General features: G+C 53.9%; 1 protein-coding gene across 1 annotated transcript; it reads left to right on the forward strand.

The window, feature by feature from the left end:
• Positions 1–10,963: 10,963 nt before the first annotated feature.
• Positions 10,964–14,965, forward strand: LOC111945524 (olfactory receptor 14J1-like). Its single transcript, XM_086874783.1, has 3 exons — positions 10,964–11,761; positions 12,687–12,812; positions 13,875–14,965. The coding sequence occupies exons 2-3, from the start codon at positions 12,782–12,784 to the stop codon at positions 14,828–14,830; spliced, it is 987 nt and encodes a 328-aa protein (XP_086730909.1). The 5' UTR covers positions 10,964–11,761; positions 12,687–12,781; the 3' UTR covers positions 14,831–14,965.
• The last annotated feature ends 6,475 nt before the right edge of the window (positions 14,966–21,440 follow it).

Raw genomic sequence — 21,440 nt, forward strand, 5'->3', positions numbered from 1 at the left:
TCAGCTCCTTGTCTGGGGGAGGAAGGACAAGGAGAGGATGGGATTTGCCTCCGTGCCAGAGGGAAGGGGAAGGAGATCCCCCCAGTGCGTCCCCGGCAGGACGGCGTCGGCAGCGGGGTTGTCCTGCAGCCGGGGGCCAGGCTGGGCTGGGAGATGGAGCAGGAGAGAGGGGGAAAGGGGCACTGACTTCCTGCTCACCTGCCTGGATGTTCTGGGGCATCTTCCTCTTCCTTGCAGCCTTCTCATCCATCCAGCCAAAGTTTGGGATGGGGAAATCCTGGTTTGGGAGAAAACAAGGAATGAGCACGTTGAGTTTGAAGGTCCCTCTGTCCAAGTCCCTGTCTAGAAGTCACTGGGAATCTGGGGTGTCTTGATTTAAAAGGAAAGGTGTTTACTAAGGAAAGGAGAAGCCTCCATTGAAATTGATAAAAATGTAAGCAACAGCCCTTTCCAAATTATTATAATCTTGATTTCAAAGTGATCCCAGATAAAAATATAGGAATAACAGTTCTTTACTAAAGAAATTAAAATGAAAATGCAGCAGTACAATAGAAAAAACCCACAAAAAAAACAGCACTCTGAAAGAGTCAGAATACAACCTGATACCCTGTTGGTCAGGGTGCTGGTAGCAGTCTGATTAAATGGTGGCTGCAGTCTTCCTGGAGTGACTGATGTGGTTCTGTTGAAGCAATGATCCCATAGAAGATTGTAGCTTACCTCTGAAGTTCCGGTGCTGTAGATGGGTCTGGTCTCTCCTCTGGGAATCCAGTGGAGAAAGACTGCCTGTGGTGGTTTGATGCTCTGATTATATCCATGCAGGAATGCTTGGCTCCTCCCCCTGGGTGGAGCATCTCACAATGGGATGATGTCATTTTATCAGTCCTGCAGTGAGACTCAATGGCCCATTAACAGAAGATATCTCACTGGAGGAAGGATGGGTGGTGGAAGAGATAAAGAACACTGCCCCACCTGGTTTTAACAGCTGGCCCATTAACAGAAGATATCCCCCAGTTATGAGGGCTGGGTGATGAAAGAGATAAAGAAAACTGCTCCTCTAGTTTTTAACAGATGTTGACAGAATACATGCTTTTGTTTGAATCTTGCATTGCAACCCAAGACATGGGGTACATAAAAATTTTACACCACCAAAATCTGGCCCAGAAAATGCCTCCCAGGAGTTCTAGTTCCATCTCTGTTCTCTCCCTTTTGGTGTTCAGGCTTTCACCCCTGTCCCAGCTGCTGGGGGTCACACTTGTACTGTGGGTCCCCTGTCCACTCGGTCCCTGACCTCTTCTGGCTGCTGTGAGTGCCAGGAATTTGAAAACTTCCTCCCATTTCCATCTCCCCACTTAGGGATGCAGGGGGTTTTTGGGGTCCCAGGGTCCCTGCTCCCCTTATTCCCTTCTTGGGGATGCATGGGGTCCAAGGAGACCCCCCTGCCCCTCTCTATGCAATTGAGAGTCCCACGAATCATGGCACTCCTCCTCTCTGGGCTCCCCACTTTGGGGTCCTCAGGGACACAGGGCTCTGCTCCTCCAGGCTGCCTCTGCCAGCAGCTGCCACTGGGAACCCCAAATGTCCCCCTAAAGGACATTTTCTTCTCAGCCTTGGTGTTCTTCATTCTCCAATCATCACCCCCAAAAACCCAACCCAGGAAGCCCCCAGGATATCTGGGCCGGGCTCCCCCTCCCTCGTCACCTGTGGGATAGGGGGGGTGTTGATCCCATGGATGGGGGAGCTGTGAATTCAGGGAGTGAATCCCAGCTTGACTGGGATATGCTGGACCTGAGATCATACTGGGATAACAAGCACCTAACTGGGATTACTAGGAGTGTCTGGGAATGGCTATGGACATGCTGAGGGCAGCTGGCATATACTGGGCGTGTCTGTGATCATACTGGGGATGACTGGGAACACACTGGGAACAATGGGAACCATGCTGGGGACAACTGGGAGCAACTGGGAGTGACAGGGTCTACACTGGGGGCAACTCCAACTGGGCATGACTGGGACCATGCAGGGAGCAGCTGGGATCATCTGGGAAGTGACTGGGACTATACTGGGGCCAACTGGGATCAACTGGAATCATGCTGGGAGGAACAGGGAGCAGCTGGAACCATCCTGAGGGTAACTGGCATCCTACTGGGATCACAGTGGGAGCAGTTGGGCCATGTTGGGACCATACTGGCAGCAACTGGAACTGCACTCAGGATGACTGGGAGTGGCTGGGAGCAACTGGAATCAGCCTGGAAGCATCTGAGAAGTGACTAGGAGCAACTGGGATAGACTGGGAGAAACTGAAACCACAGTGCAGGTAAATGGGAGCAACTGGAAGCACACTGGATAATCCTGGGAGCAGCTGTGCCCATGCTGGGGTCATACTGGGATCCTACTGGAACTAGCTGGGATCATACTGGAAGTGACCACAAAGGTGCTGGCTGTGACTGGAACCATGCTGGAGGTGACTGGGAGCAACTGGGCCCATCCTGGGAGTGACAGGGAGTCACTCTGGCCATGACTGGAATCATGCTGGAAGGATATGGGAGTGATTTGAACCATACCAGGGGTGACTGGGTGTAACAGCAAATACTGGGAGTGAGTGAGATTGTAGTGGGAGTGACTGGGAGTGACTGGGATGCTTGGTTCCTCCCCCTGGCTGGAGCATCTCACAATGGGATGATGTCATTTTATCAGTCCTGCAGTGAGACTCAATGGCCCATTAACAGAAGATATCCCCTTGGAGGAAGGATGGGTGGTGGAAGAGATAAAGAACCCTGCCCCACCTGGTTTTAATGGCTGGCCCATTAACAGAAGATATCCCCCAGTTATGAGGGATGGGTGATGAAAGAGATAAAGAAAACTGCTCCTCTAGTTTTTAACATGGTGATAGAATACATACATTTGGTTGCATCTTGCATTGCAACCCAAGACATGGGGTACATAAAAATTGTACACCACCAAAATTTGGCCCTGAAAATGCTTTCCAGAAGTTCCCCATTTCTGTTCTCTCCCTTTTGGTGTTCAGGGTTTCCCCCTGTCCCAGCTTCTGGGGGTCATGCTTGTACTGTGGGTCCCCTGTCTACTTGGTCCCTGACCTCTTCTAGCTGCTGGGAGTGCCAGGAATTTGAAAAGTTCTTCCCATTTCAATCTCCCCACTTAGGGATGCTGGAAGTTTTTGGGGTCCCAGGGTCCCTGCTCCCCTTATTCCCTTCTTGGGGGTGCAGGGGGACCAAGGAGACCCCCCTGCCCCTCTCTATGCAATTGAGGGTCCCACAAATCATGGCACTCCCCCTCTCTGGGCTCCCCACTTTGGGGTCCTCGGGGACACAGGGCTCTGCTCCTCCAGGCTGCCTCTGCTGGCAGCTGCCACTGGGAACCCCAAATGTCCCCCTAAAGGGCATTTTCTTTTCAGCTTTGGTTTTCTTCATTCTCTAATCATCACCCCCAAAAACCCAACCCAGGAACCCCCGAGGATATCTGGGCCGGGCTCCCCCTCCCTCGTCACCTGTGGGATGGGGGGGTGATGATCCCACAGGTGGGAGGGGGCTGTGAATTCAGGGAGTGAATCCCAGTTCGACTGGGATATACTGGGCCTGAGATCATACTGGGATAACAAGCACCTAACTGGGATTACTAGGAGTGTCTGGGAATGGCTATGGACATGCTGAGGGCAGCTGGGATATACTGGGAGTGTCTGTGATCATACTGGGGATGACTGGGAACACACTGGGAACAATGGGAACCATGCTGGGGACAACTGGGAGCAACTGGGAGTGACAGGGTCTACACTGGGGGCAACTCCAGCTGGGCATAACTGGGACCATGCAGGGAGCAGCTGGGATCATCTGGGGAGCAACTGGAACTATACTGGGGCCAACTGGGTGCAACTGGAATCACACAGAGAGGAACAGGGAGTGACTGGAACCATCCTGACGGTAACTGGCATCCTACTGGGATCACAGTGGGAGCAGTTGGGCCATGCTGAGCAAGACTGGGACCATACTGGCAGCAACTGGGACTGCACTCAGGGTGACTGGGAGTGGCTGGGAGCAACTGGGATCAGGCTGGAAACACCTGAGGAGTGATTGAGAGCAACTGGGATAGACTGGGAGAGACTGAAACCACAGTGCAGGTAAATGGGAACAACTGGAACCATGCTGGATAATCCTGGGAGCAGCTGTGCCCATGCTGGGGTCATACTGGGATCCTACTGGAACTAGCTGGGATCATACTGGAAGTGACTGCAAAGGTGCTGGCTGGGACTGGAACCATGCTGGAGGTGACTGGGAGCAACTGGGCCCATCCTGGGAGTGACAGGGAGTCACTCTGGCCATGACTCGAATCATACTGGGAGGGCCTGGGTGTGACTGGAACCATACTAGGGGTGGCTGGGTGCAACAGCTCATACTGGGGGTGACTGAGATTGTAGTGGGAGTGACTGGGATCATCCTGGAAGTGTTTTTCTGTAGATCTTCTGTCCTTCTGTTTTCTATTTCTTCTCCTTCTAATCCTATGTATCTGGAACATTTTTGGATAGATAACATCTTAAGGGTTAACACTTTTTAGGTTAAATGAGCTAAGTTTGCAAAGTTAATGCTATGGTAAGAGTTTTATGTTCAGTTGGATGTTGTATTAAACCCTTTGCCAAAATTTCTTGACTGTCTATATTTTGCCAGTAGAATTTTGTGTCATTTTGACTTCTTAGCTCAGTTGGTCAGAGAATGGTGCCAGCAGCACCGAGTTTGTGGGTTCAGTCCTTGTGTGGGCCATTATATTAAGAGCTGGACTTGGTGGTCCTTGTGGGTCCCTTCCTACCAATAATATTCTTTGCATCTGTCCATGTTGAGAAGATCTGGTTGTTGTTTCTCCTGTGCACCAAATTCAAGCACAGGAACCTTTGGTTACCACCAGCATTGAAGTGTTCTGGGGTGTTACAGCCCTGCAGGCTCACAGTGGCCTCTTGTTTCCATAAGGCCCCAGAGTGTCCCAATGGTCCCTTGGTTCCATGGGCCCAAGAGTGCCACAACAATCCCCTTGGTTCCACAACTTCCCATGGTGTCACACTGGCCCCTTGGTTCCATAATGATCTGGAGTGTCACACAGGTTTATGGCATTTGTCCTTGCTGCCCCTCACATCCCACTGCCCCACAAAGAGCCCCGAGCCACCCGTGAGGGACAGGCCCTGCTGGGCCAGGCCTGGGCTCAGGGCTTGGCCTTTCTGCTTCCTCCAACCCAGCCAGGGCTTGCTCAGCATTGCAGTTCCCTGCTCAGAGCCTTTGGTTCCTGGCAATCCTGGCCTCCAGGATCTGCTCTCACCAGTCCCTGGGGAGCCTTTGGCAGTCCCTGCCCTCAGTGGGGCTGATTGATGCTCCAAGGGACTTGGAGTTTTGCTTCTGACTCCTTGAGCAGCTTCATCAGTCTGAAGGAGGGACAAAGGAGGATCAGAGAAAGAAGGAACCACGAGGTCAAGCACTCCCTGAATTCACAGCCCCCCCAACTCTGGGATCATCACCTCCCATCCCACAGGTGACCGGGGAGGGAGAGCTCGGCCCAGATATCGTGGGGGGTCCTTCTTGGGTTGTGTTTTTTGGGGGGGGATGTTTGGAGAATGAAGAACCCCAAAGATGAGTGGAAAATGCCCCTTGGAGGGATACTGGGGGATCCCAGCATCCCTAAGTGGGGAGATGGAAACAGGGGGAACTTTTTTGATTCCTGGCACGCCCAGCAGCCTGAAGAGCTCAAGGACCGAGCAGACAAGGGACCCAAAGTACAAGTATGACCCCCAGCAGCTGGGACAGGGAGGAACCCCTGAACACCAAAGGAGTGAGACCAGAGACGAGGAACTCATGGAAGGCATTTTCAGGACTGCATCTTGGTTTTTGGGGGGTTCATATGGACTCCATGTCCTGGGTTGCAATGCAAGATGTAACCAAAAGCATGTTTTCTATCACCATTTGTTAAAAAGTGGTACAGCAGTTTTCATTATCTTCTCCATGACCCATCCCTCATAACTGGGGGATATCTTCTGTTAATGGGCCAGCCATTAAAACCAGGTGGGGCAGGGTTCTTTATCTCTTCCACCACCCATCCTTCCTCCAGTGAGATATCTTCTGTTAATGGGCCATTGAGTCTCACTGCAGGACTGATAAAATGACATCATCCCATTGTGAGATGCTCCACCCAGGGGGAGGAGCCAAGCATTCCTGCATGGATATAATCTTATAATCAGAACACCAGAGGCAGTCTTTCTCCACTGGATTCTCAGAGGAGAGACCAGACCCATCTACAGCACTGGAACTTCAGAGGTAAGCTACAATCTTCTATGGGATCATTGCTTCAACAGAACCACATCAGTCACTCCAGGAGGACTGCAGCCACCATTTAATCAGACTGCTACCAGCACCCTGACGAACTGGATGTAAGGTTGTATTCTGACTCTGTTGGTGGGTTGTCTATTTGTTGTTGGGTTTTTTTTGTACTGCTGAATTTTCATTTTCCTTTCTTTAGAAAAAAAAATATTGTTCCTATTCCCAGATCATTACCTGAGAGCACTTTGATTTCAAGATTATAAGAATTCGGAGGGGATGGGATGTTTACATTTTTATCAATTTAAATGGAGGTTTCTGCTTTCCTTAGCAAACATCTTTCCTTTCAAACCAAGGCACCGCAGATGCCCCAATGACTTCTAAATATGGACTTGGTAAGAAGTACCATCAGAGTCCATGTGCTCATTCCTTGTTTTCTCCTAAACCAGGATTTTCCAATCCCAAACTTTGGCCAGATGGAGAAGCAGGCTGTGAGGAAGAGGAAGATGCCCCAGGACACCCAGGCAGGTGAGGAGGAAGTCAGTGCCCCTTTCCCCCTCTCTCCTGCTCCATCTCCCAGCCCAGCCTGGCCCCCGGCTGCAGGACAACCCCGCTGCCGACGCCGTCCTGCCGGGGACGCACTGGGGGGATCTCCTTCCCCTTCCCTCTGGCACGGAGGCAAATCCCATCCTCTCCTTGTCCTTCCTCCCCCAGACAAGGAGCTGAGGATGGAGACCAGGGAGGACAAATCCCCACAGCAGAACCTCGTGGAAGAGGCTGATTTGAGCAGCTCCATGGCTCAGGAATCCAACGGGGAGGAAAAGCTCCAGAGATCCCGCAGGAGGAGGGGCTCCAAAGCCATCCCAGGGTGCTCTGAGGAGGAAAGACCCACCCTGTGCCGGGAAGGCGGCCGGAGATCCAGTCAGGGCTCTGAGCTGGTGGTCCATGAGCAGCTTCAGGATGGGGAGAAGCCCTACAAGTGCTTGGAGTGTGGGAAGAGCTTCAGCCAGAGCAACCGCCTTATCTGCCACCAGATGATCCACACTGGGGAATGGGCCTATGAGTGTGGGGAATGTGGGAAGGGCTTCAGCTGCAGCTCCCAACTCGTCCGTCACCAGCGCATCCACACTGGGGAGAGCCCCTACGAGTGTGGGGAGTGTGGGAAGAGGTTTCAGAGCAGCTCCAATCTCCTCCTGCACCAGCGGATTCACACGGATGAGAGGCCCTTCCGCTGCCCCGACTGTGGGGAGGGCTTCAAGCAAAACTCCCACCTCATCAGGCACCGGCGCATCCACACTGGGGAGAGGCCCCACAAGTGTGCACAGTGTGGGAAGAGCTTCACCCAGAGCTCTCACTTGACCAGACACCAACAGAAGCACCAGTAAGGGAAGCCCTGCGAGTGGTCCAAATGCAGGAAGAGCTTCGTGCGCTGCTCCAGCTTCATCCTGCATTGGAAGACTGACATTGGGAAGAGACCTGGTGATCCATGTTCCCTGTGATCCATGCTGGGAAGACACCTGTACCTTTTCCTGCCCATGGCAATGACATGATGTGGGATTGAAGAACATGAGAGTCTGACCATGTCCCTGTCATTATATTCCATCCCATCTCAGGTCATTGCCAGGGGCAGGAAAAAGACTCCCTCTCTCTCACCAGAGTAGAAGGGTGTCCTTTCTTGGCAGGAGGAAATGCATGTCCAGGAAGAAACAGTCGGTGGTGGTTTAGTTTTCCCTGTGAATGGTTTGTCTTATCCTTTCTGTTACGAAATGTATTTCTGTGTCTGTTTGTTCCTTATCCCGTTGCTGTTCTCAATAAATTGTTCTTATCCCAGCCTGGGATCTTTGTCTTTTGTGCTTTCCATGGGAGGTGGGAGGGAAGCGAGCAGCAGCGCGGTTTCAGCAGGAGCAGGAAATTGGGGAATGCCATTCCTGAAGCCCAGCCCGTGGAAACCGAGCATCCCAGCTGGTGCCAGGCCTGGTTGCCATGGCAGCAGCCTTGGGAGCGGGTCCCTGGCTGGGGGCTGCGGGAACCTCTTCCCTCTGGTGCCCAGGGACAGGAGTGGAGGGAGCGGCTGGAGCTGAGGCGGGCAGGTTTAGGCTGGATGTGAGGAAAAGGTTTTTCCCGCGAGGCTGCTGGGGCACTGAACAGGCTCCCCAGGGAAGGCTCCCAGCTCCAGGGCTGGCTGAGCTCCAGCAGCGTTTGGCCAGCGCTGCCAGGCCCAGGCTGGGATTGTTGGGGTGTCCTGTGCAGGGCCAGCAGTTGGACTGGAGGATCCCCATGGCTCCCTCCCAACTCAGCCAATTCTGTGACTCTGTGATCCCATGAGCCTGGGGATGGGACTGCAAATGGTTGCCATGGCAACGGGCTCTGGCTCCAGGCCTGAGCTGGTGTCCATGGCAACCACCCCTGGCATGGGGTCTCCATGGAGCTGCCGAGGGACTGACCATAGCAACAGGGGCTGTGATCGTTGTCATGGAAACAGACCATAACAATGGGTCAGATGTTGCCATGGGAACAGACCATAGCAACAGGGAGACAGCTCTGGCCAGGAGCAGCTCCTGAGCACAGCCCAGCAGGGCTGGGGCCCTGTCAGGGCAGCTCAGGGACACAGAGAGCAGGCCCAGACAGAGCAGCCAGGGGCTCAGCACTGGCAGGGGCTGTGGGATGTGCCAGAGGGGGCTGTGTCACAGCAGCACCTCTGTGGCTGTGTCCTGGAGCCCCGGAGCAGCTGTGATGTCAGAAAGGGGCTGTGTGAAAGCTCTGAGTGGGTTGTGTGAGGTCACAGCTGGGGCTGGGACATGACAGAGTTTGTTGTGTGAGGTCACTGAGCAGCTACAGCATCATAGAGGGGATCTGTGACATCACAGTGCAGGTTGTGACATTGTAGTGTGGCTGCATGACATCACAGCATGGTCTGGGTGATATCACTTAGTGGGTGGTGATATCAGAGAGAGGACTATGACACCAGAGGTTAGATAAAGAATATCACAGAGAGGGTTGTGACATCACTGAGCAGACTGTGACACCACATGGTTGTGATATGAAATCCAGGAGTGGGCAGTGACATCACAGAAGAGCCATGTGACATCTCAGGACAGGTTGTATGACATCACAATACTGACTGTGACATCACAGAGTGAACTATGACATCAAATGTTGCTGTGTGATATCACAGGAGGCTATGTGACATCATGAGGTGGTTTTGTGGCATATAGGAAGAGAAGTGACATCACAGAAATGTGGTGTGACATCCCAGAGCAGGTTGTGTGACACCACTGAGTGGGCTGTGACATCCCAGGTGGCTGTGTGACATCTCGAGGTCACTGGGGAGGTCACTCTGCCCCAACCTCCCTCACAGTTCCCCCCAGAGAAGTCCAACGCTGCCCTTGCAGCAGCCTGTCTGCACAGAAACACTCCCAGGGCTCTCTGCATTTCCCTTCCCTCACTCTTGCCTCACTCACACACCTCCCAACAACCCACTTGGTGCTTTCAGCTGCAAGGAGTTCAAAGCTTGTCTGTCCTTCAGCAGCTGCTCTAATTCTGCCTTCAGCCAACTCTGGGGTTGTGTTTATTGTAGAACTCCCTGTGTGTCTGAAACATTCCTTGTGTGGCTCTGCCTTGGGGAAGGGGAACCTCCTTGGTGGCACCTTGGGCTTGGCACACACTTGAGGAGGGTGTCTGTTTTCCGTGGGGAAACTCAGCAGTTTTAGATTGCTAAAATCAAAGAAGGAAAACCCCTCTTTGCCTGAGTGCAGCCAGTTCTGTGAGCAAAGCAGGTCCCAGGGGAGTGAGGAGAGACAGGATGGGGCTGGGGAATGTGGAGCAAGGTTGTCCCCACTGGGTCAGCCCTCAAGGCACAGCTTCTCTGACCTGGCCAGACCTCCTTAGGAGAGACCCTGGATCAATATCCATCACTGAATGCTGCAATCACCTCTGCTCTAAAGAGAACAGGAATAAAATATACCCTTTAAAATAGGAACAGATATTTCTTAGAAGCTCTTTGAACTATTTCTCCATAACTATTGTAGGAAACTTTCCTAAGAATTGCACCAGACCAGAGGGAAATCAAGGCACAGCCATGGTTTGTTAGGATTTGCTTGATCCTAATGAGCCCCGTGGTGCATTTGGAGCTGAGCCCTTGAACCTCAGGGCCTGAGAGGAGATTGCACAAACCTTTCCAGGAGCCCAAGTCAGAGGAAAAACCCAAAGTGTCTCCAGGCATTAATGGGTCCCACTGAGGTCCATCCCCAACACAGGCTCCTCATGGACTCCTTGGAGGAGAGAACTGAAGGCCAGGATTGCACAAAAACCTCCCAGAGACTCAGTGTGGGAAGGAAAATCCAAAGTAGCTGGAAAAGCCCTGAGTATCTCAAAGTATTGATGAGCCCCACTGAGTGTCAATGCAAAGCTCCCAAGGGACTCGTTAAAGCAGATAATTGGGGCCAGGATTGCACAAACTTCTCAGAGACTCAGGGTGGGAAGGAAAAAGGAAAGTGCCTTAAGAACCTGAAGTACCTTGAAGCATTAATGAGCCCCACTGAGTGTTGTTGCTGACAAAGCCTCTCAAGGGACTAATTACAGCAGATAATTGGAAGCCAGGATTGCACAAAGGTCTCAGAGACTCCAAGGCAAAAGCCAAAGTCCTTTGAAAAAGCTGCAGTCCCTGGGAGCATGAAGGAGCCCCCAGGGCCATTCCTGAGCAAGGCTCCCCAGGGACTCCTTCCAGCAGATCCCTGAGGCCACTGGCATGTGGGCTAGGGGGGGTGCTGAGGGCAGGCCAAGGGGGTGACAGTGGCCAGCCTTGCTGGGGCTGTGCCAGGAGGCCCCAGGGCCTCAGGACAAGGTGTCTCCTCACAGCCCTTGCTGGCACAGCTTTGGCTGCTGTGGCCCAGGTCACCAAGCCTTGGCTTCTCTTTGTCCCCAGCTGTCATCAGTGCCTCCAGTTCTCTGCTCTGCCTGGGGCCTGGGGACACTTTCTCAGTCACATCCCTCAGTGGGACCCATTAAAAGTGAAAGAAACTTTGGAGTTGGATTCTGACTTGGAGTTCTTGAGAGCTTTCTTCCCCTCCCTGTCAGGGACTGATGTTCAGGGCCTCAGCACAAAGCCCCAAGAGGCTCATTAAAGTCCTGCTGCTGTGTCTGTGCTGCTGAGCTGGGCCGGGCTCCTGGCACAGAGGCAGCTCCTGGAAACCAAGAAGAGCTTCAAAAGCACATTTCTCTTGCTGAGCAGCTCTTCTGCCAGCCCAGCAGGGCTGGGGCACTGCCTGCAGCCACCCTGGCCACAGCCCAGAGGCACAGAGAGCTTCAATCAGTCAGGGCTGGGAAGGGGCTGAGAAGTGCCTGGGGCAGAATCCCTGCCAGCCCTTGGCACAGGAAGCCTCTGGCTGCAGGACAATGCAGCTGCAGCTCCTGGAGGCATCTCCTCAAGCTGGAACATGCCAGTGCCTACAGACCCTGTGAGTACATTCTCTGCCTGTCCCTTGTGCAGAGCAGCCAGGGGTGCCCAGGGCTGTCCTGCAGAGCAGGGTCCTGCAGCCCAGGGCGCTGTGCTGGGGCAGGGACTCTGCTGCCTGCCAGGGACAGCTCTCAGCCGGCCCGGGGAGCTGCTCCCAGCGCTGGGGAGAAGCTGTGGGGGGAAGGAGCCACCCTGAGCAGGGCAGGGGCTGCTGCTGAGAGGGGCTGTGTGGGGCAGGGCTGCTCCCAGCTCCAGTCCTGCCTGGGCACAGCTCCAGAGGACACTTCCCAAAAGAAGGTGAGCCTGGGATTGATGTAAAGATCAGGAGCTTTCCTGAGACTGTTTTCAATGTCTTGCTTTAAGCAGGGTGGGAAAGCTGGGATGATGACAAAAATATTTTTGCTTTTTATATATGTTTAATAATTTTTTAGATCTGTAAACTATTATATAGTTGTAAAATTATAATCCTTAATTAACTCAAACTACTACTATATACTTATATAATTATTATCATTAATTAACTCTGTTTCCTAAACATTCTCTTAGATTTTAGAACAATAAACTGACCTTCTAAATACATTTCTGAAATACCATATTGTCTTATCATCAGAAAGAGGAGCTACAAGAAGAGCATTTTGTTTTGTAACCAGAATGTGAGCAGTCATAACAAAAAGTGGGGCAAAGAAACCCTTGGACCTACTCTAATAGATTGTCTCAGGGGTGTGTAACTGGGGCAGCTGAATCTCCTATTGAATGTTTCTGTTAAATATCCTAATTAATTAATCTTAATAAATTGCTGAAATAAGGGGCTGGGTGTGCCTCATCCCTACTGGGACACCTGGAAGTTTCCAATAAAGGTCTGGTTTTTACTTTACTATTCTAATACTGTTGCAGAGGTTTGGGTTTTTTTTCTCTTTTGATTATAGACAACAAAGGGGACGATAGAAGCAGAAGAGGAATTGTAATCCCAGAATCACAGAACATTCTGAGTTGAAGGGGACACACCAGGATCAGCAAAGTAATGTTGGAACATTTACAGAGATGCCAGAATTGTAAGTTTGGTGCTCAGTCTCTCTGCTGGGAGGCTCCTAAACAGCCTAAATGCACTGCTCTGATATTGTCATTGGTATCTGGGGCTCTCAGTGAGGCTCTGGCATCTGCAGCAGCTGAGTCAGGCCCTGCCCTTGGGATTGCTGCCAGGCAGGTGTGTCCATGGGAATGGGGTGTCCCAGCTTCCCTGTGACCTGTGGGGCTGTGGGCAAAGCAGTCCATGGCAAAGGGGAATGAGCTGAGCCCCCTCCCTGAGATCCCATCATGGGCACACCTGGGGATCTCCTTGCTGTGTCCTTCCAAGCTCTGAGCTGCTCTCCTGGCTGCAAATCTGTGCCAGAGCCTCTCAGAGTTCCCTGAATGTCCCACGGGGAAGGGCAGAGATGCCACAGCTGAGGAAATGCTGTTGGCTCTGCCAAGGGAGCCGTGAGTGTCCTTGGCAGAGGGGGGTGCTGAGACCTTGCCCAGAGACCTTTAGAGAGGGTGAGACATTCAGGGATCCCTCTGCTCTGGGCAGGGTCTGGTTTATGCCAGGGTGACACAGGAGTGAGATTGTGCTCTGATTCCAGCCAAAGGTGCAAACCCAGGGCAGTTGGGATCAAGCCCATTCAGCCCCTCACCTTCCCTAAGCCACAGGGAATCCTTTGCCTCTCACATCTCTCAGTGGGAAATTCTGAGTGCAGCAGAAATGCTGGGGATTTCTGACCTCAGAGAACCAGGAATGATTTGTGGGTAGGAAAATAATTCCTAAAACCAAATCCTGCCATACATTAGAAGTGTGTGTGCAGATGCTACCAAGCCCTTCTGCATTAGGAGTGATTCTCCTTTACAAATCCTGAATTTCCAGCCTTGTCCCTCTCCTGCATGGCCACAAACCCAGGGCAGCAGGGCAGGGATGGCTCCTGGAGAGTCCCCAGGCACAGGCCTGGCTGCTCCTGGCACAGTCAGACAGCACAGCTGGAGCTCAGTCAGGGACCTGGGTGAAGATTTTCCCAGAGCAGGAACAAGGGTGGGTGAGTCCCAGCCTCTCCTGATTTGTCACTGCTCTTTTTCTTCATGAACAGGTCCCCATGTGCAGCCACAGCAAATGTCCAACAGCAGCTCCATCAGCCACTTCCTCCTGCTGGCATTGGCAGACACGCGGCAGCTGCAGCTCCTGCACTTCTGCCTCTTCCTGGGCATCTCCCTGGCTGCCCTCCTGGGCAACGGCCTCATCATCAGCGCCGTAGCCTGCAGCCACCACCTGCACAGCCCCATGTTCTTCTTCCTGCTCAACCTGGCCCTCACTGACCTGGGCTCCATCTGCACCACTGTGCCCAAAGCCATGCACAATTCCCTCTGGGACACCAGGACCATCTCCTATTCAGGATGTGCTGCACAAGTCTTTTTCTTTTTGTTCTTCATCTCAGCAGAATATTTCCTCCTGACCATCATGTGCTACGACCGCTACGTGTCCATCTGCAAACCCCTGCACTACGGGACCCTCCTGGGCAGCAGAGCTTGTGCCCACATGGCAGCAGCTGCCTGGGCCAGTGGCTTTCTCAATGCTCTCATGCACACAGCCAATACATTTTCCCTGCCCCTGTGCCATGGCAATGCCCTGGGCCAGTTCTTCTGTGAAATCCCACAGATCCTCAAGCTCTGCTGTTCACAATCAAACCTCCATGAACTTGAGCTCATTGCAGTTAGTTCCTGTTTAGCACTTGGCTGTTTTGTGTTCATTGTTTTCTCCTATATGCAGATCTTCAGGGCTGTGCTGAGGATCCCCTCTGAGCAGGGACGGCACAAAGCCTTTTCCACCTGCCTCCCTCACCTGGCTGTGGTCTCCCTGTTCCTCATCACTATCATGTTTGCTCACCTGAAGCCCCCCTCGATCTCCTTCCCATCCCTGGATCTGGCAGTGTCAGTTCTGTACTCGGTGGTGCCTCCAGCCCTGAACCCCCTCATCTACAGCCTGAGGAACCAGGAGCTCAAGGCTGCAGTGTGGACACTGATGACTGGATGGTTTCGGAAACATTAAACTCCTGGCACATTTCTGCAAATCACTTGTAATAAAACTTATCTTTGATACTTCTTGGTGGTTTCATTTTGGAGGTTCTTTTACTTAGTTTTATGTTTTAAAATTGTCTTCAATAAAATGTAATTTTTGGTGCCATTTCTCATTTTGTTTCCCTCCACCATCCCTGTTGCCACAGACTGTGTCAATGAGGGCCTGTGCTCTTGATGGCTTTAAATGAACTAAAGGATCTCCCAGCAAAGTTTTCTCCAGAGATGCCCCTTTTGTTCCTTTCTCTGGAGCTGCAGCAGCAGTGTCTGTGTGCAGAGCTGGGGCAGATCAGTGCTGGCACAGCAGCTGTGGCCAGGAGCAGCAGCACTTGGTGTTGCCAGTGCTGCTCCCGTGCCACTGCCCCGCTGCCCTCCTGGCCCTGGTGTTGCTGCAGGGCCTGAGTGCTCTCGGGGCCGGGCACAGCCCTGGGGGTGGCAGTGCCGGGGCTGCAGCAGGGACAGGCCATGGGCACTGCTGGGGCAGCGCTGACGCCTCAGGGCAGGGCCTGGGGGCTCCAGGCTCCTTGCCCAGGCTCTCTCAAGAACACGGCCAGGCCAAAGCTCAGCACAGAAAACCCCCGTGAGCAGCCCCAGGCTGGCCGTGGGCAGGCTGGGGGCAAACAGCATGGCTGGGGCTCTGCAAGGTCCCTGGGGGAGATGGGAAGGAGCAGCAGAGTAGGGGCTGATCCATCCCCACTGCGCTGGACACCCCAGGGCAGCGTCCCAGAGCGTCCTCATGGAGCTGCCAACAACATCCCCCCTGTGCAGCCCTGGCCTCTCCCCCAGCTCAGAGAGGTGCCGCATCCTTGCAGGCACATGTCATGAATAAAATCTCTCAAGAAATCCACCCAGGATAAAATACTGTGTTTAGTTAGGTACAGTTAATGTTCTTATCCCATTTGTAAACCTTGTACCCCTTGTTTACTCCAATGGTTATTAGTAATATTAATTACTTACCAGTTTCTGAAGTGTTTTAAATGTTCTTATGAGGCATTCCTGTACCCTTTCCCTTACTTCCCTGCTACCTTGTAAAACAGCTGCTCCCATGGGGGCTAAATCCAACTAACAAAAGCAACCCATTAGAAAGGTATGCCACAGAACCAGGCAACTCCCATGGTCGCTGTGCCACACTAGAACAAAGAAACTCCCAGGAAGCTGTGTAACCGAATAAAATGCAAACTAAGGCATGCAGGACACCAAAACAATGAGCTAACAGAGGAATAAAAGGACAAGGAAATGTATTTGAGCAAGCTATGATGCAAGATCATCTCCCTGCATCACCTAAACCTGCTTAGAAACCATCTTCCTGCATCACCATGACCTAAAGAGGACAGGAAAGGACTGACAGCCCTGGACAGCAAACCAGGACGACAGGTCTCTGGCTACTCTCATGAGGAAGGAAGCCCCAGCTCTGCAGTGTGTGCTGCAAAGCTGAATTGTGTCTCCTCCTTAGAGCTGACAGTGTGGGAATGGCCGGGATGCAAACAACCCCTTGGGCCCCCCCCACCCCAAGAGCTGAATCCTAATAAAGGCATCAAACAGGAGTCTTGTCTCCTGGCCAATTTCTTTCAATTACCGTGTGCTGCACAGGCCGTGGCCGAGGGGGCCTGGACCCACCCGGAGCTCCTCCCGGAGCCCAGCGGACTCCAGCTCAGCGGGGGCCGGCAGCGGGGCACGGCTTAGGCTCGGCAAGGTGTGAGCAGCCGTGGTCCGGCCCAGCCTCAACCGGGGTCCCGCAGCCTCCCGTCCCCACCCGGTCACTGCCGGGGCCAGCCCGGCCCCGCCAGGCCGAGCCTGTGCGATTCAGCCCTTCTGGGACACAGGGCCAGAAAGACTTCAGCCCTGAAGCAGCAGGCTTTGAGTTCAAGCCTTGGGAAGCACTTGCCAAAGGCTTGATGGCAATTCATACGTTCATCAAGTCACCCCACTGAAAGTTATGTTTCTAGAATCTTCCCTTATCTCTCCCCCAGTTGGTTGTAATTCGTCACAGTATTTTGCATCTTTCTAACCCCAGTCTGTGTCTGGACCCATGCCCTCAGACTGCGCCCTCACACCTCCCCTAGATATTGTTGTGTCTGCCCCTAGGCCTGGTCTTTGCACTTTGCTCCTGTGCTGCGCAGGCTTTATGGGCCTCATCCCTACTTGATTTTCCTATTCCAGTTGGTTTTGGGGACTCCAATGAACCTGCTCCTTTAATTTCCTCCTCGGTTGCCCGTGTGTCAGGGGACCCTGAAGCTTTAAGGATTGTTGTGGCCACTGTCAGCACGACTGCAAGGGCCGCAGTGCAGCGGGGCCCGGCCCGACCGGCAGCCGGGCACCTCCTCAAAGGTGGAAGCAAGAGAGAGATTTCCCTGGCTTGCCTGTCTGCAAAATGTCAATCTCACAGAGGTGGATGCAGCTTTTTAAATGCTTTAATAGGTAGTCAGTTCCCACAGCTAGCCAGCTCTTGGATTTTGCTTGGCACAGAGGCAGCTCTCGCTTAGCAGCTCCTCTCAGTAAAATCATTTCCATGAGGGGCTTCTTCCCTGCTCACCAAATAGCAATTCATGCAAAAGCAGCACAAACTGTTCTTCCTGTCCTCCTATCTTTGCCAGAGAGTGCCTTTCAAAGGGATAATAATTGGGAGGGAGGGGGTTTACATTTTCCATTGCAAAGGAGCCTCCTGCCTCCCTTAGCAGGCCCCTGTCTTTCAAACGAAGACACACACGGTCTCCTTTTGCACCGTCACTTGGCCCCAGCCGCTCCTGATCATTTGAAGGAGCGGCTCAGAAGAAGGGGCTGCAATCCCCCAAGGCCTGGGCTGCTCCAGGCCGCTCCTGGTGCCTTGGGCTGTTGAAGGGGTGCCGGGGTGGCCTTTGTGACACAGGCACAGGGTGCCGGGGTGGCCTTTGTGACACAGGCACGGGGTGCTGGGGTGGCCTTTGTGACACAGGCACGGGGTGCCGGGGTGCCCTTTGTGACACAGGCACGGGGTGCCGGGGTGGCCTTTGTGACACAGGCACGGTGCGTCAGGGCCCGTGGTGACGCGGGACCTTGCGGTGTCCAAAGTCCATTGTGACATGGCAGAGCCCCGCCCCGACTGGGGGGTATATAAAGGGCTTGTGGGGCCCGGGTCAGTCCCAGGACAGTGGCTGTGTCCAGGTACCTGTGTGCACCAGAGGACTGCAGGCACGGAGGAGGAGAAGGCGAAGCCCAAGTCCCAGCCCCCCAGGCCCTGGCCCGGCTCACAGAGAGCCCAGGCCTTGAGGGAGCAGCAGGAGGAGGCTGAGAGGGCAAGCAGAGGGAGGAGAGGAGCCGTGGAGTCCTGCGCTGAGGAAGAGCCAGAGCTCTGCCGAGGAGAAATGAACCAGTTCCAGCAAGGGACTCCAGGGGAAGCCTGCACTGAGCCACAGCTGTCCCCAGGAGAAGCCCAGAGCTGCCAGGAGCTCTCTGAGTGGGATGAAGGCCTTGAGCAAGAGCTGGTCCAAGTATGGGGGAGCTACTGGCATTTCTGGGACTGGGATGAGGGCAGGGAGCAAGAGCCCTCCCCAGTTGTCTCCGAGTGGGGCGAGTGCAGGGAGCAGGAGCCGTGGCAGGCGGACGGCAATCACTGTCAGGAATTCTCAGATTGGGAAGAATCTCCTGAGCAGCGGCTGTCCCCAGGAGAAGGCACGAGCCGCCGGGCACTCTTGGAATGGGAAGCTTGCCACAAGCAAGAGCTGTGCCAGGATGGCCGCCAGGAGGTGACTGGAGGCAAAGCAAAGAGAAAATCCTCCAGGTCCAGCTGGGATGATGACAGTGATGGAGAGCTGGCTCAGGACAGCAGGGAATACTGCGACATCCTGTGCAGCCAGCTCAAGGCCTGGCAGCGGGAGGACGATGACTGGGATGAGGTGAGCGTCCTGGAGCTGCACGAGGAAGGAGAAGAGGCCAGGCAGCAGAGACTGGCAGATTTAGCCCGAGAGGGAATCCTGCTGCCTGTCCCTCGAGAAGCTTGGGTGGAGTGCCAGGAGCCCGAGCTGTGCCCACAAGAGCAACTCTGTGCCAGGCCTGGCCCTCTGGCAGCCCAAGCCACGGTGGAAGATGTCTCTTCTCCTGGGCAGCCGCTTCCCCACAGGAAAGGCCGCTCGCTCTTGAGGTGGGCACTGTGGGCGCTGCGGGGGCTGCAGGGGCTGCGGGGGCTTTTCCGCTGCCCCTGCCTGGCGGCACAGCCACAGGATCAGTGCCCGCTGCCAGCAGCGCCGGGCTGCAGATGGCGGCTGCCCCGCGGCCTGCCCAGCGCCCCGAGGGAGCCGCACAGGCTGCCCCGGCCTGCGCTGGCCCTGCGGGCCGAGTCGGCCCCAGCCGCTCTGCGGCACCCCTGGGGCGGCTCCCCGAGGGCACACGGCAGCCCAAAGCGGCACCCAAAGGGGGACCCTCGCTGCCGGGGCTCAGCGCCGCATCCCGGCCCATCGTCCGGCCGGGAAGGCACCTGGAAAGTCATCGGCTCCCAGTGGCAGCCTGGCACCGCCAGCGGCACCCCTGCACCGGGTCCCCAAGGGCCACAGCCACATGGCTCTTGGCCCTTTGCAGGGACACTGGCTCCAGCTCCTCCCTGCTGGACTCCAAAGCCATTTCCTCTCCTCCGGAAAGGACTCCATGCTGATCCTGGGGCACTTTGGCCATGAGGAATGGACACAGACAGGAGGTGTTGCTCCCAGGACACGACGGCGGCCTGCTGGACTGCAACACACACAATTCTAACAAAAGAAAAGAAAGTTGTGTTTAGGAAGTAGTAATCGGAAAGAAAAAAACCCAACACCCCTCCCCCCCCCATTAAAACCTTCATAAGACCCTCCAGAAACCAAAAAATGATAAAGAATAAGAATAGGAATATTAGGAAGAAGAGGCAGAAGCTGAAGTAGATGAAGACGTAGTAGTACTTAAAACATGGAAAATTAAGAATAAGAATAAAACATTGGAGTCTGGAATACAGAGTGTGTGCCCTTGTTTCTGATACTTAGTTATAAGATCCAGGTATAAGTTCCCCCAGGCAGGGCAGGTCCCTGGGTGCTGCCCCTGGCCCAGATAGTTTTCAGATAGGAAAAACTATCAGAAGTAAGGTTTTAGAAGACAAAATGTCTTCCCTGCTGACAGCACTGTAAGGAATAGCTGCAGGGCAGAGTTTTAAAAACAGAGGTTGTCTTGACCTCTCTACAGCCTTGCATGGTGCTCAGCATGATAGATCAGGGGAAAAAATATTATTGTGGTGTGGCAGCAGCCTCAGGGAGACAAAGAGTTACATTGTCCTACCCCAAACCCCTTGTGAAGGGCGGCCCAGGAGTTCTGATTGGGTTTCAGTCCCTGAGGGGCTCTCCCTTGCTGTGCTTCTACTGGTCCCTGACCCTGAACTCCACCCTCAAAGGTGGAAACCCTCGGGGGTTCTGTCCCTCAAAAACCCCTGCTGTGCCTCTGTTCAGAGCTCTCTGTTCTGGACCTGACTTTGTTCCCATGCTGAATAAATGGTTTCATGAACGGGAGCCCGTCTCGGTTGGTGTTTGATGCTGGTCCCCAGAATCCTGCTGCTTCCCTGGACGAGATCCTGAGGTTGCTGACTGCAACATATGGTGAGAGATTGCGTGGCATCCAGTGAAGCAAGAGAACAGCAGGACCCGGCTCCATGGACACCTCGTAAGTCACCGGCTGATGGCTTGAGAGCCGGCGAGACCCCCGCCTAAGAAATGAGGACTCGAGAGTACCTGGCAGGTAGGCTGGGTTGGGAGTGCCTTGGGCATGGGGAAGAAAAGGGCTTACGGAGGTGTGGGAGCCAAGACCAGACACTGGGACACCTTACATCACCCAACGAGACATATTATGGACGATTATATTAACATTATGGACGATTTTGGATGGTATGGCTCTTCTGGTGGACTGTTTTTGTCTTCTGTGAAGTTCCTTTTTTTTTTTTTTGGTGTATACCTCCCTGTTCCTTCCCCTTTCCTCTGTTCCTAAGGGCAGGACAAAGGGTGAAAAAAGCCAAGATGGCTCAGGGCTGCTGCCAACTCCCCGTCACCCCGGTGTCTTTCTGCCATCCCATCCCTGTTCTGAAGGCAGGCAAGGGACGGAGAACATCCAGAGTGATGCGGGTCTGCTGCCGTCTGCCCGTCATTCCGTGTCCTCCTTCACCCCCTGTCTTTCCATATCCCCCGTTCCCGGTCCAGGAAAGTCCATCCCGGCCTCCCCCGCCATCCCAAGATGGCTCTGGCCACGCGGTCTGGGATCCCTTGTTTCCCGCCTTGCTCCTTCTTTTCCAGCCCCGAACCTTCCCTTCCCCCAGTAACTCCTGCTTCGCCCCCACCCCTTTGTTCGGTGCTCCACCCCTGGGGGCTCTGCCTTTTCCATCCTGGGCAACACCTCCTCCGGGGAGATCGAAACTGGAACCTGAGCTCCCAGAGCCAGTGTTTCACCGAGATCATCTAAAGCGGCGATGCCCATATGGGAACCAGAGCCGAAACTGGAGAACGGAGAACTCTGCCCCTCGTGAGAGGAGATCTAAGAGCTGCACCCTTCCTCAAAGAGAATCCTAAACTGCAAGAGACTGAACTAAAAAACCATTATGTTTGCAT

This window comes from Cyanistes caeruleus, unplaced genomic scaffold (genome assembly GCF_971803275.1).
Source record: "Cyanistes caeruleus unplaced genomic scaffold, bCyaCae1.hap1.1 HAP1_SUPER_30, whole genome shotgun sequence".
Taxonomy (NCBI): Eukaryota; Metazoa; Chordata; class Aves; order Passeriformes; family Paridae; genus Cyanistes; species Cyanistes caeruleus.

What these genes read in the sequence shown, in the direction of transcription:
- LOC111945524 (XM_086874783.1), top strand. Translation starts at nt 12,782, where the DNA reads ATGTTGGAACATTTACAGAGATGCCAGAATT. An exon ending in TTTACAGAGATGCCAGAATT is followed by an intron (nt 12,813 to 13,874) that starts GTAAGTTTGGTG and finishes CTTCATGAACAG; the next exon opens with GTCCCCATGTGCAGCCACAG.